The sequence below is a fragment of the Equus asinus genome, chromosome 12 (assembly GCF_041296235.1).
Source record: "Equus asinus isolate D_3611 breed Donkey chromosome 12, EquAss-T2T_v2, whole genome shotgun sequence".
In the NCBI taxonomy this organism is placed as follows: domain Eukaryota; kingdom Metazoa; phylum Chordata; class Mammalia; order Perissodactyla; family Equidae; genus Equus; species Equus asinus.
In genome coordinates this window covers 84,650,993-84,662,020 of record NC_091801.1, presented here as the reverse complement: position 1 = coordinate 84,662,020, position 11,028 = coordinate 84,650,993, and the positions used below count along the sequence as shown (strand labels likewise).

Sequence of the window (11,028 nt, the reverse complement as noted above, 5' to 3'; positions counted from 1 at the left end):
CCCTGGAGTGGCTTTCCCCCCGAGTCGGGGCACAGGGCCGGGAGTCCACAGGGCTTGGTGGCCATGGGGCCCTGGGAGTGTGGCCTGGGGAGGCGAGGCAGCCCGACCACCGGCCCTCTGGACCCGGTCTCAGCCGCAAGCGGAGGAACTGGAGGAGGGGCGGCGATGCTCTCGGAGTTGCAGCCTGGGGAGGGGCCAGGCAGGGAGCACGCGAATGCCTGTTGACACCCAGCTAAGCTCTTGCCTGGACCATAGGGCCTGGCAGTCCCAGGGCTACAGGACAGCCCCGGTAGATCTGAAGATCGCCAAAGCCGTGACCCAGCTGCGGCTGTAGCGGCCCACACGTCAAGAGGTGAACACCCAGCTCCCACCTTCCCAGGGCTGGAGGCAGCTATGAGGGCCAGTGGGCATAGGGGCAGTGGCAATGGTCAGGGGCCCCTTCCCACAGGCAGCCTACACTAAGTGCAGAGACAGGGTGAGCAGGCACACCGGGTGGATCTGGGGGCTTGCCACACGGAGATCCTGCTGCAGGCACTCTCCCAGGTAGGTGAGGGAGCCCATTACCAGAGATCCCACGCCCAGGGCGAGAGGGGGCAGCCTGGGCCAGCCCTGTCCTCCCGTGTGCCTCTCTGCATCTGGAAATACCCATCTTGGGGCACCTGACCACGTCCTGGCTATGGCTCCAGGCAAGTCAGGACGCCCCTAGGCCTCAGGCCCCAGGGAGCTCGGACTGACCACGCACGAGGCCAGGAGACTAAATAGGGCGCTGGGTTAGGCCAGGCGTTCTTCTCCTGACACAGGCCCTTAGGGATGGGAAGCAGCCCATGGCCTTGCCCAGGCAGGAGTGGCTCCCATTTCCAGCAATTAAAAAGAATTTATTCAGGACCCTTGGCATGCGGGGCCAGCAGGAAGGGTGAGAAGGCAGGAGCCCTCCCTCTAGAACCCCCTCGATCCCAGGCCGCGTCCATGCCCCCTCCCGGCTCAACCACAGCCTCCTGGGCCTGCTACTCCCGGTAGTGGACCCTCTGGTGCTGGATGAGCTGGGAGCTCTGGCCAAAGGCCTTGCCGCAGGCACCGCAGGCAAAGGGCTTCTCGCCCGTGTGGGTCCGCAGATGCCGGAAGAAGTGGGAGCGGCCGCGGAAGGCCTTGCCGCAGTCGGGGCACTCATAGGGCTTCTCGCCTGTGTGGATGCGCTGGTGCTCGATGAGCACGGAGCTCCAGATGAAGGCCTTGCCGCACTGGCTGCAGGCGTAGGGCTTCTCGCCGGTGTGCAGCCGCTGGTGCCGCACCAGGTTGGAGCTCTGGCTGAAGGCCTGGCCGCACTCGCCGCACTTGTAGGGCTTCTCGCCATTGTGGATGCGCAGGTGCTGCGTGAAGTGCGAGCTGTGGCTGAAGGCGCGCCCGCACTGGCCGCACTCGTAGGGCTTCTCGCCGGTGTGGATGCGGTGGTGCTGGATGAAGCCCGACCAGCCGCGGAAGCGCTTGCCACACTCGTGGCAGGCGTAGGGCTTCTCGCCCGTGTGGATGCGCTGGTGCTTCAGCAGCAGGGAGTTGTACTTGAAGCTCTTGCCGCAGGCCTCACACCTGTGAGGCTTCCCACCCCGTGGGCCGCCCTGTCGGGCCCCAAGGGCCGAGCCCCGGCCAAAGCTGCCCCCCAGCTCGGCGGCCCGCTCGGGGCCCCCCTCGGTCTCAGAGGCTCCCTGTGACATGAGCGTCATGCGCCAGGTGCCCCTCTCCCGGGAGCAGGGCATGGCCCCTGGCAGCTGACCTGCTGGGCGCTCCAAGCTGGACTCCTGCCCAAAGCTGTCCCCACACGTGGGTCTACGGGGAAGGCTCCTCAGCAGGGTCCTCAGTGCCCCCCGGTCCCGGTCCACCTCATCTTCAGGATCATGTGAGTTGGGAGATGGCAGAGCCTGCTCGGGCTCCGACTCAGAATCTGAAATGAGAAATGGGAGAAGCAGATAGCACCCACCCACCCACCAGTCCGTCCCTCCATGAGGTCCCTACTCTGCCATTCCAGGTGACAAAACCAGCAGGGAGTGCCACGTGGCTGGGGACCAGGGTCAGAGCAGACCTGGGCGGACAAGGCCTGACACTCAGATTCAGAGCGAAGCAGCCAAGCCCCCCTGCTCCAGAGGGTGCTGCCTAGACCCCAGGGTGCGGGCTGCTGGAGGCTGCTGCTGCACCCCTCTCCAAGGACCCACGCCCCTCCAGAGCTCCTCCAGGGACTGGCTGAGGCCTAGGTGGCAAGTGCCTCTCGGTGCAGCTCCCCTGCCCACCCGGGGACCTCCTGTCACTGCTGCAGGAAAGGTCTACTTCCCAGGACCTGACTTCAGACCTTTCCAGATCCCAGGAGAGGGGTGAAGGGCGCAGTGCCGACCACACATGAGGTGGAGACCCCAAGGGGGCATCCCCAGGGGTTCTCCTGAGGGAGAGAGGCAAGGGTTGGGGGAGCAATGGGGGTTGAGGGCCTGGATTAGTGCAGCCCCTGTGAGGTGGTGCCAAGAAGGGGATGGGGACTAGAGCTCAAGTCAAGGGACAAGTCGAGGCCGAGGGCAGCATACAGGGGACAACAGGGCCCAGGATGACTCCTTGGCTGCTGGCCTGGGGGGCAGTGGTGCCGAGTTGCAGCCCCAAAGGCAAGTGGCTGTAGGGTCTGGGCTGCACTCAGAGCCTCAGAAAGTATCAGTGATGAGACTGGGACTGAATGGGGGAGGGGCTGTGGGGGACACAAGTGAGTTCACAGCCAGGGACAAGCAGCACTCAGGGTCCTGGTAGTGGTGGTGCCCAGAGCCAGGCATGCGGCAGCCACAGGCATATGCGCTCCTGGGCTGCCCCAGATGGCGTTCTGCTCACTCACCTGGCCAGCAGGCGTCTCTGCCGATCTGGACCTCCTCCACATCTTGGAAATCCAGGTCTGACAGCTCCTCCTCCTGTGGTGGCTGAGAGCGCACCTTGGGGCTGCAGCTGGGGGACCCTGGGGGGGACAGTAGAGTTGGGGCTCATCTCCCCCTCCTCTTGGATCCAGCCCAGGGCTCACCTGGCTGCCTGCAGGATGCTGCCCACTCCTTGGAGCTCCCAGTGCTGACAGCCAGGAAGGGCTGGGGCATTCAAGAGATGGGTGTAGCCAGGTGACACCCCTTTCCTGAGTGAGGGGCCCCAAGGTGCAGCTTGGTGGCGCTGGAATGTGCTGGGGTCCTAAACAAAGCTACCTTTGGGACTTTCAAATGCTCTCCCAGCCCCTCCCCAGCACGGGGCAGGCCTAGGAGCACGGACCTCTCTGTGCTGCGACCCTCAAGACCCCCCCATTGCTCAACCACCATCTCAGAAGACCCTGGGCCTGGCAGGTGGACAGGGTGACGCCTGCTACGGCCTGCCCGTGTAGTCCTGTCCTGAAGTCCCTTCCATCATGCTCAGTGCTGTGTCCCCCCATGCTGGATGCTTCCTACCCAGGGACACATCGAGGCCTGGATGTGGAAGGCTGCCCTCACCAGCAACAGCGACAGGCATGTTCCACTTCAGCCGAAGCACCAGGCTCGGACTCAGGGGGATGCTGCACTGCTGGGGCTGGCCCTCTGGAGGGAGGGCAGTGGGTGCTCTCCTGGCTGGAAGCTTTCCTTGTTTGTCAAATGGCACAGAATTGCATGCTTGGGCCTGGACATAGGGAGGAGCTAGCTGGGGCGGGGCACGGCCAGTGGGCACGAGGTCAGTCTCAGGCCCCATCTGGAGACTGCCCCCAGTGCTGGGGTGGCGCTGCCCTGGCCACGCGCTCCCACGCGCCTCGGGCTGCAGGCCCCAGCACAGCCCTCCTCCAGCACTTGTTCTGCTCACAGACTGCCCCTCCTGTTGCAGGATTTGTGACTAAACCTTCCAGAACTCTCTGGAAGCACTGGGTCTGGTGGGTGCAGCCTTGGGGTCAAACCAGTCCCCAAGGAGCCCCTTGGGCAGTCCAGCGAAGCCTGGGCTCCAGAAGTGTGTCTCTGGGAGGGGCAGGGGGGTGCTAGGAGAGGACCATGCTCTGCCCACTGCCCGCACCACACCTGCCTGACCTTCCTGCGCCGGAGGCTTGGGGGTGGCCTCGAGCTTGCTGCACAACCCCAGCTTCATGCCCACCCTGCCCCCACCTCCCAGAGAACAAAGGGCTCACCCTCTAAGGACGCCCTGTGTTCCCGACCCTCTCGTAGCCCTGGCATCCACCACCGAGCCCAGCTGCAGAGGTTTAGAAACTGGTTCTCGAAATGACCACATGTGCGAGGTGGATTTGGGAGACTGCTGAAAGCCGGGCCTGGAGTGGGCAGCAGGGACCCCAGCTCCTCAGGGTGGAGCCCCAGAATGCTCTTTCTGGCCCATCACCTGACTCTGGCCTGGGAATCAGGGGGCTGGGGCTCCAGAAGTCCTGGCCTCACCAGCTGGAGGGCCCTTGGCAGGTCCCTGAAGCGCTGGGGTCTTTCCTGAGAAGCATCTGTGCATCCTGGAGCACCGAGGAACCAATCCACAGAGGAAATGAGCTCGAGAGACTGCGGGGGGTGGTCTCCACCCTTGGCAACAGCCGGACGCTGGGCCCAGCTCTCCATGTGGGCCTGTCTTCCCGAGGAGGGAATGAATGCAGCCCCTCTCCTACCTCTGGCCACCTGTGGACCTCCCTGGGCTCCATCACACCTCGGCCACCTCTCCTCAACCACACCCCCCAGCCCTACCCTCCATGGCCTGGCTGGTACCAGGCAAAAGGGCCTGCCCGGTGGCCTCACATCTCTCTTCTTTAGGGTCAACCCTGGTTGTTTTCCTTGCAGACAAGGTGCCCCCACCTCTGTGTCTGGTATGGCACAGTGAGGGCTGAAGTTGCTGGCTGCAGCCCGCTCCCTCCCATGGGGAAAGCCCCAGGTACTTTAGGGCACTTGGATGTGGCTCAGGGGACCCAAGCCCAGCCTTCTGGGCTCTTGCTGCCCATGGCTGGCAGAGATCAGGTCAGGGGCAGTCCCTCCACATGGGCTCTGGGACCTGCATCCTGGGCAGCAGCCCTGTAATCCTGGTGGACTAGCTGGGTTGGCATATCCTCCAGGGCAGCCCCTCCCCGTCCCAGGCCCACCTCCCCAAGAGGAGGAGCCACAGCTTGCTGGGGCCCAATGTGGGGTGGAGGGCGTGGGCTTGAGTCAGACTGATGTGGTCTGAGTCCTGCTGGCTTCCCCTGGCTCATGTCTGGGCTGCCGTGTCCCCATCAAAAACATGGCGACAGGAGGCCCTACCTTGCTAAGTTGCTGTGAGGGTGACATGAGAGACTGGATGTGAAATGTGGACCTCAAAACTTGGGCTACACAGCAGTTGGAGAGCATGGGTGCACAAGGCTGGGAGCCCTGGGCAAGGCCTGGAAACTACCGTGGAGGGAGAGGCAGCGGGTCCAGCAAAAGCCTGCACAGCTTATGTGCTGGGTGGGCTCTAGGCTCCTTTCAGGCAGCACCCAGCTCCTTACCCACGTGCCCTAGCCTGACCCACCACAGGGACACACAGGGGGTCAGGAGGGTTCCTGGAACTGGGCACAGCACTGGGCATGGCTAGGAGTTCCCATCCAGGTCCTGGGTTGACCTGGGGTGAATCCCACATTGCCAAGCTGTGTGACCTCATGCTACCCCCTTGACCTCTCTGAGTCTCACTGTCCTCATTTGTCAATGCCCACCTGGGAGGGCTGTCCCTGGACGTCAAGATAATCCACAGAGAGCCCTCAGCAAAGAGTGTGGTATACAGCATAGCTGCTGCTCGATGAATCTCAGCTGTCAATACATCATTCACCACAATGCCAAGACCCACCAAGAGCAAGAACCCTCGACACAGAGTGGGCCCAGCCCGGGCTCAGTGCCAACTCTTCAGAACAGTGGTGCAAGCTGCTGGGACTCGCCCCGAGTGGGAGAGACTGCATCAGGGCCCTGGTCCTGGCTGTCACCAGCTCATTTGTGTCTCTAGCTGTGAGATGAGTGAGACCAGGCCTCCTGTGGAATGTGGGACATGGATGGAACCCCTGGGACTCCCCCAGCCAGTGTTGGTGTCGGTGGCACCAGGGCAGCCAGAGCCCAGGGGCACCACGTGTCACAGGGCTTGGACATCCTCCTGACTGGTCCACTACTTCCACGCCTCGACAGCCCAACTCTGCCAGGGGCGTGGGACAAGGCCAGGGGCTCCAACCCTACAGGTCCCTGGGGGCCTCCACCCAATCCAGCCTGCCCAGAACTCCGGACGCTGCCTTCCTGGTTTGGAGCAAAGGCTGCGACGGAGATGAGATGACTTGCTCCTGTCATGCAGGGCCTGGCCTCAGAGGCTGCTCTTCTTTTCACCCCTGACTCCCCCCACCAAAGAAAGATAGTCCCACGGAACTGTCCCCTAGGGAGCCTTCGCTCACGCGGCTCGGCCCTTAGCCTCAACCACTGCCGCCCCGGTCCCGACCCAAGCCTGAGGGTGCAGGCGCCCTAGCACCAGGGAGCTCCCTCGTTTTCTGCCCGCAGGGCCGGTGTCAGTGTTGGTGTCGGTGGCACCGTCGGGAGATGGAGGGAGTGAGGCGGGAGCACAGCAGCAGCGTAAGTACCGTGTTGATGACCGTGGAGGTGAAGCCGTGCCTCGTGGTGGTGGGCTCCAGGTGTCCCCGGTGACTCGAGACTGACAGGGGATGGGACATGAGGGGACTCCCGACCGTCCCCCGGGGCCGCCATCTTCCCCAAGGCCTGAAGGTGTGCACACCTAGGGAAAGGAAAACCATGGCAGGATGAAGGGGTCAGAGGGGGATGAGGGGGCGGGGGCAATGCCCGCTGTTGACCACAGGCCAGCTGGAGATTCCTTCACTGGGTGAGAGGAATGAGGATGCCAAGAAGTAACTGGGGCCTGGGGGCGAGGTGAGTGGGGCCTGGGGGCGAGGTGATTTGGGTCTCTGGTTTGTTTATTCCACCACGTGGACAGCACCAGCACACCTGCAGGAACCGAACCAAAGCTCTTGTGCCAGCAATGGCCTGGAATGTCCTCCTGAGCCATGGACTCACCCAGAGAAAAGCATGCTTGCTTGTTCTCCCAGGAAAACCTCCCACACCAGAGCTAGGGGCGGCTGGCCCTGGAGGAGGGCGGAAAGCTGGACCTTGCCTGCTGGAGCTTAAATGTTCTAGAGTAAATCTTGACGAGATGTTTCCTGAGAGAAAAACCCTCTTCCTCAGACCCCATGCAGCCCTCAGACACCGCAGGCTGTAACCCACCACACCCTGGCCCACCCCTGGTGCTCTGAGCATCCTTTGGGATCAAAGATACTTTTCTTTAATTTGGTTTGCAAGAACGACTTGGTCCAACGTGAGAATTTTTCTCTCCAGCTGTGATAAAATAGGCTTCCTTACTTGAAAAAGAGGACATGGGAAGAACAAAAGTTAATGCACATTCAGCGCTGGCTGCAAGGCACCTGCTTGAAGGAAGTGGGGAGGCAGCCCCAAGAGGGCTCCTCACCAGTGCCTGGGCCTTCTGGGTGCCCCGGGGAGACCTCATCCGCTAGTCGGAATCCTCTAGTGCCCATCCCCGGGAAGGGTCACAGGCAGCCAGGTGAGTGGACACAGGGTGGGGCTGCAGTGGTGACATCTGAGTGTACGTCCTCAACCCCCAAGCCACATCTTTAGTCACTCGGCTAACTGTGGAGGAATTACTGGGAAAGGGCACGCTCACCCCTACCCTGGCTGGCTGAGCGGAGGCGACGGTCACTCGAGGACGCGAGCACAAACTCCGACCGCAGGTTCCACACCCACGCTGCTGCAACAGGCTGAAAGCGAGGGGACACAGATGCCACCGGCCCAGGAGCAAACCTTCCTCCGCCCCCTCTTTTCCCAGCTGGGAGCCTGGGCCCGCGGGAAAGGGCCGATCTCGGGGCGCTTGGCGGCAGGGAGCAAGCCTGGCCCGGCTGAGGTACGGCGCTCACTCCCCGGCCCGGGACCTCGGACCAGGGACCTCTCTGAGCCTCACTTGCCCATCTACAAAGTGGGCATAACTATGGCTCGCGTCCCTGTGGTTCCGGGCGCGTGGGGAGGCGCCCCGTAAACGGACAGCCGCGATCGCCAGGGGCCAGCACGCCCGCTGCGGCCGGCCCCGCGGAGGCCTCCTTTGCGCTCTGGGGCGACGGGCGCCCCCATGAGCCCCCAAGGCCGGGCCTGGGGCCAAGGTCAAGGCGGCCGGGGTGGGGCCAGGCCCGCAGGAACGACGCGCGGGAGCGGGGCGAGGCCGGGCTGGGCGCAGAAGCAGCCACCGACCCCGCAGCCACCACTGCAGTCCCCGGCCGGCGCCCACTCACCTTCAGAGCGGGAGGTGGCAGCCCGCGCGCCGGCCGGAAGTGCGCTCCGCCACGCCCACCCGTCCACACACACTTCCGGAACGCTCTGGGCGCCCGGAGGCCCGCCGCCTCGGTGGCCACGCTGCTAGGGCAGCCGGTCAGACGCTCGGCGGCAGCGAGGGTGCTGGGGGCCCAGTGTGCGCGGCGCCGGGAGGACCGGCCGCCCCAGAGTGTCCGATGTGCAGGCAGGACGCAGGCCCCGCCCGGACCCGGCGGAGCTCTCAGCAGACGGCGCCCTCGGGCGGGCCCTGGAGGGAGGCGGGGCCTGAGGCCCGCGGGGCGGAACCTGAGGCTGACGGGGCGGGACAGGGGCGGGGCCTGAGGCCGACGGGGTGGGGCGAGGGGGGTGGGGCCTGAGGTCTCCCGGGCGGGGTGGGCGGGGCCTGAAGCTTTCTGGACGGGGCTGGGCGGGGCCTGAGGCCGACGGGGCGGGGCTGGGGCGGGGCCCCAGACCCGTGGGCGCTCGGGCTGCAGAGGCCTTGGAGACGTCCCTTGCGCGTGGCTGCTCCAGTGTGGACGGCTTAGGTTCCCTGTCAGTACAGTCGGGCGGACCCTCGCTGCTGAGTAAGAGCCAAATCTTACACACAAGGTGCCACAGCCAGGTGCTTTACCCCTGGAGTCCTGTCGGCAGTAGGTGTCAAATCGGTGGGCAAATTTTGCCCACATCCTTCTCAGTATGGTGTTTTTCGGAATGTTTCTTACGGACGGCCATCATTTGCTGGGGAACTTGCTGGAAAGAGATCTTCCTTTTCTCCCTTTTCTGGGGTGTCTCGATTACCCGTCTAAACTGGCCATCTAAACGTCTTCCTAAAATCTGGGGCCTGACGAGTGTCACAGATATTCCCAAAACCTTTGCATGGAATTCTTCTTCCTGAATTTCCTGATGTTCATCCAGCATCTCTCAACCCTGTTCTTACAACCCGAAAAAGAGAAAATTAAGCGTCTCTCCGTCTTGTTGGGAAAAACAAACAGCGGGGGGAGGATTTCACGCACCAGTCCAGTAGGGGTGCTTGCCCGTGGCTACCCCTGAGCCTGGGCAGGCAGGCACCTAGAAGACAGCAAGGGAGGAGCCACAGCCAGGGCTCCCAGCTGGAGGGGTGCTCAGGACAGAGGGAGGGGACCCCAAGCCTGAGGATCTAGACAGGGAAGGAGGGACGTCCGACCCCAGGGTGGGTGGTGAGGCAAGAGAGAGGCTGCACGAACAGGGACATGTGAAGGACCAAGTGAGTGTGTGGGGAGGGCGTCTTGGTGGGTGCTGAGACCAGGATGGGAGCTGCAGAAGAGGCTGAAACAAACCTGGAGCTGGAAGAAGGGGCCTGCACCTGGAGCAGCTGGTTCCTGCCACAGACTGAAGGTGGAGAGAGGAGCTGCCCTCTCCACCAGCCTTGCTCACCGTGGGTCCCAGCCCTGTAGGCTCTCTAAGAATTCCCCCCTACCCTACCTGGCCTAGTGCCAGGCCCTGGGCCATGAGCTGGGGTACAGTGGGGAACAGGACAGGTCCCTGCCTCAATGGAGTGTGTGGGAGAGAGCAACCACACACAAGCACACCCGAACTACCAACATGACGGGAACTGTAAGGAGTCAACGGGGGCTTAAAGAAAGTGGACCAGGGGGTGGGGCATCTCTAAGGAGCAGACATCAGAGGAGAGGGAGGGAGGGAGAGAGAGAGAGAGGGTTAGGAGAGGAAGCCAAGATACTCTGAAAAAGGCTGGAGGTAAGAATATTCAAAGCAGAAGGAAGAGAATGTGCAAAGGTCCTGAGGCATGAAAGAGCATCACAGAGGATTTAGAGGAGGACCAGGCAAACTGGAACATGGAACAAGAGGGAGTGGAACAAACTGGGCAAGCAGTCTTGAAGCCATGAGGAGGAGCCTGGATTTCATTCTAAGTGCACCAGGAGCCAACGAAGGTGCTGAGCAGGAGAGTGAGGAGATGGATGTACATTTTAAGATCAGTTTGGGGCTGTGAGGAGGCAGGAGACAAGGGGAGGGATAGGTTAGATGGAGGGGAGGCTGGGGGCCTATGTTGGGGACAGAACTGCCAGCACACGCTGCTGGCCCGATGTGGGTGGGTGGATGACTTGGGCCTTAGGCCAGGGTGTGGCCGGTGGCCCCCTTTCTGAGATGGCAAGATGGCCAGGGGAGGGGAAGGGCTTGTGATGGAGGCACACACAGCCCAGTTCTGTCCTGGACGTGTTCTCCACCAGAGTGGATGCCCCAGTGCCCCTTTCAGTCTGCCCCTCATGCTCGCGGGCCCAGCCACCATGTTGCCCTGCTGGGTTGGTTTTGGCGGGGTGTGGGGGCGCCCTCATTTCCTGTGAGGGTGGGGAGACCTGGGGGTTCTCTTACTCCTGCGGAGACTTAGCCAGTCCCCATGTTTTCTGCCCACCTCTGCCCCTCCTTCAGGGGACCCAGCCCCTGTCCCAGGCCCTGCCAGGCTCCTCGGGCTGGATGGGCGTCTCAAGCGGGTAGGTTTCTGCTTCTCCGTTTCCCGCTTCTGAAGCCCGGCCGACAGTGCGCACGCTTCTGGGACCTTCCCTGTAGCCCTCACCCGACTGCGAAGGTCCGACTTGGACCCCACCCATGGCCGGGCCTTCGCTGCCAGGCGTCCTGCGCGCTGCAGGACGTTGACCAGCTTCCCTGCCCAGCACTCCCCAGACACTAGTAGCACCTCTCCCCAGTGGTGACAACC

General features: G+C 63.0%; 1 protein-coding gene across 6 annotated transcripts; it reads right to left on the bottom strand.

The window, feature by feature from the left end:
- Positions 1–854: 854 nt before the first annotated feature.
- GLI4 (GLI family zinc finger 4) lies at positions 855–9,196 on the bottom strand. 6 transcript variants are annotated; one of them, XM_070481779.1, is made up of 6 exons: positions 8,300–9,196; positions 7,681–7,774; positions 6,572–6,723; positions 3,492–3,654; positions 2,861–2,977; positions 855–1,936 (listed from the first exon to the last, which is right to left on the bottom strand). In XM_070481779.1, the coding sequence occupies exons 1-6, from the start codon at positions 9,002–9,004 to the stop codon at positions 1,005–1,007; spliced, it is 2,163 nt and encodes a 720-aa protein (XP_070337880.1). In that variant the 5' UTR covers positions 9,005–9,196; the 3' UTR covers positions 855–1,004. The 6 variants fall into 6 exon arrangements, with proteins under 6 accessions (XP_070337880.1, XP_044636961.2, XP_014713668.1 ...); XM_044781026.2 differs by having other exon boundaries at positions 7,687–7,774; positions 8,300–9,019; XM_014858182.3 differs by lacking the exon at positions 3,492–3,654 and having other exon boundaries at positions 7,687–7,774; positions 8,300–8,612.
- Positions 9,197–11,028: the final 1,832 nt, after the last annotated feature.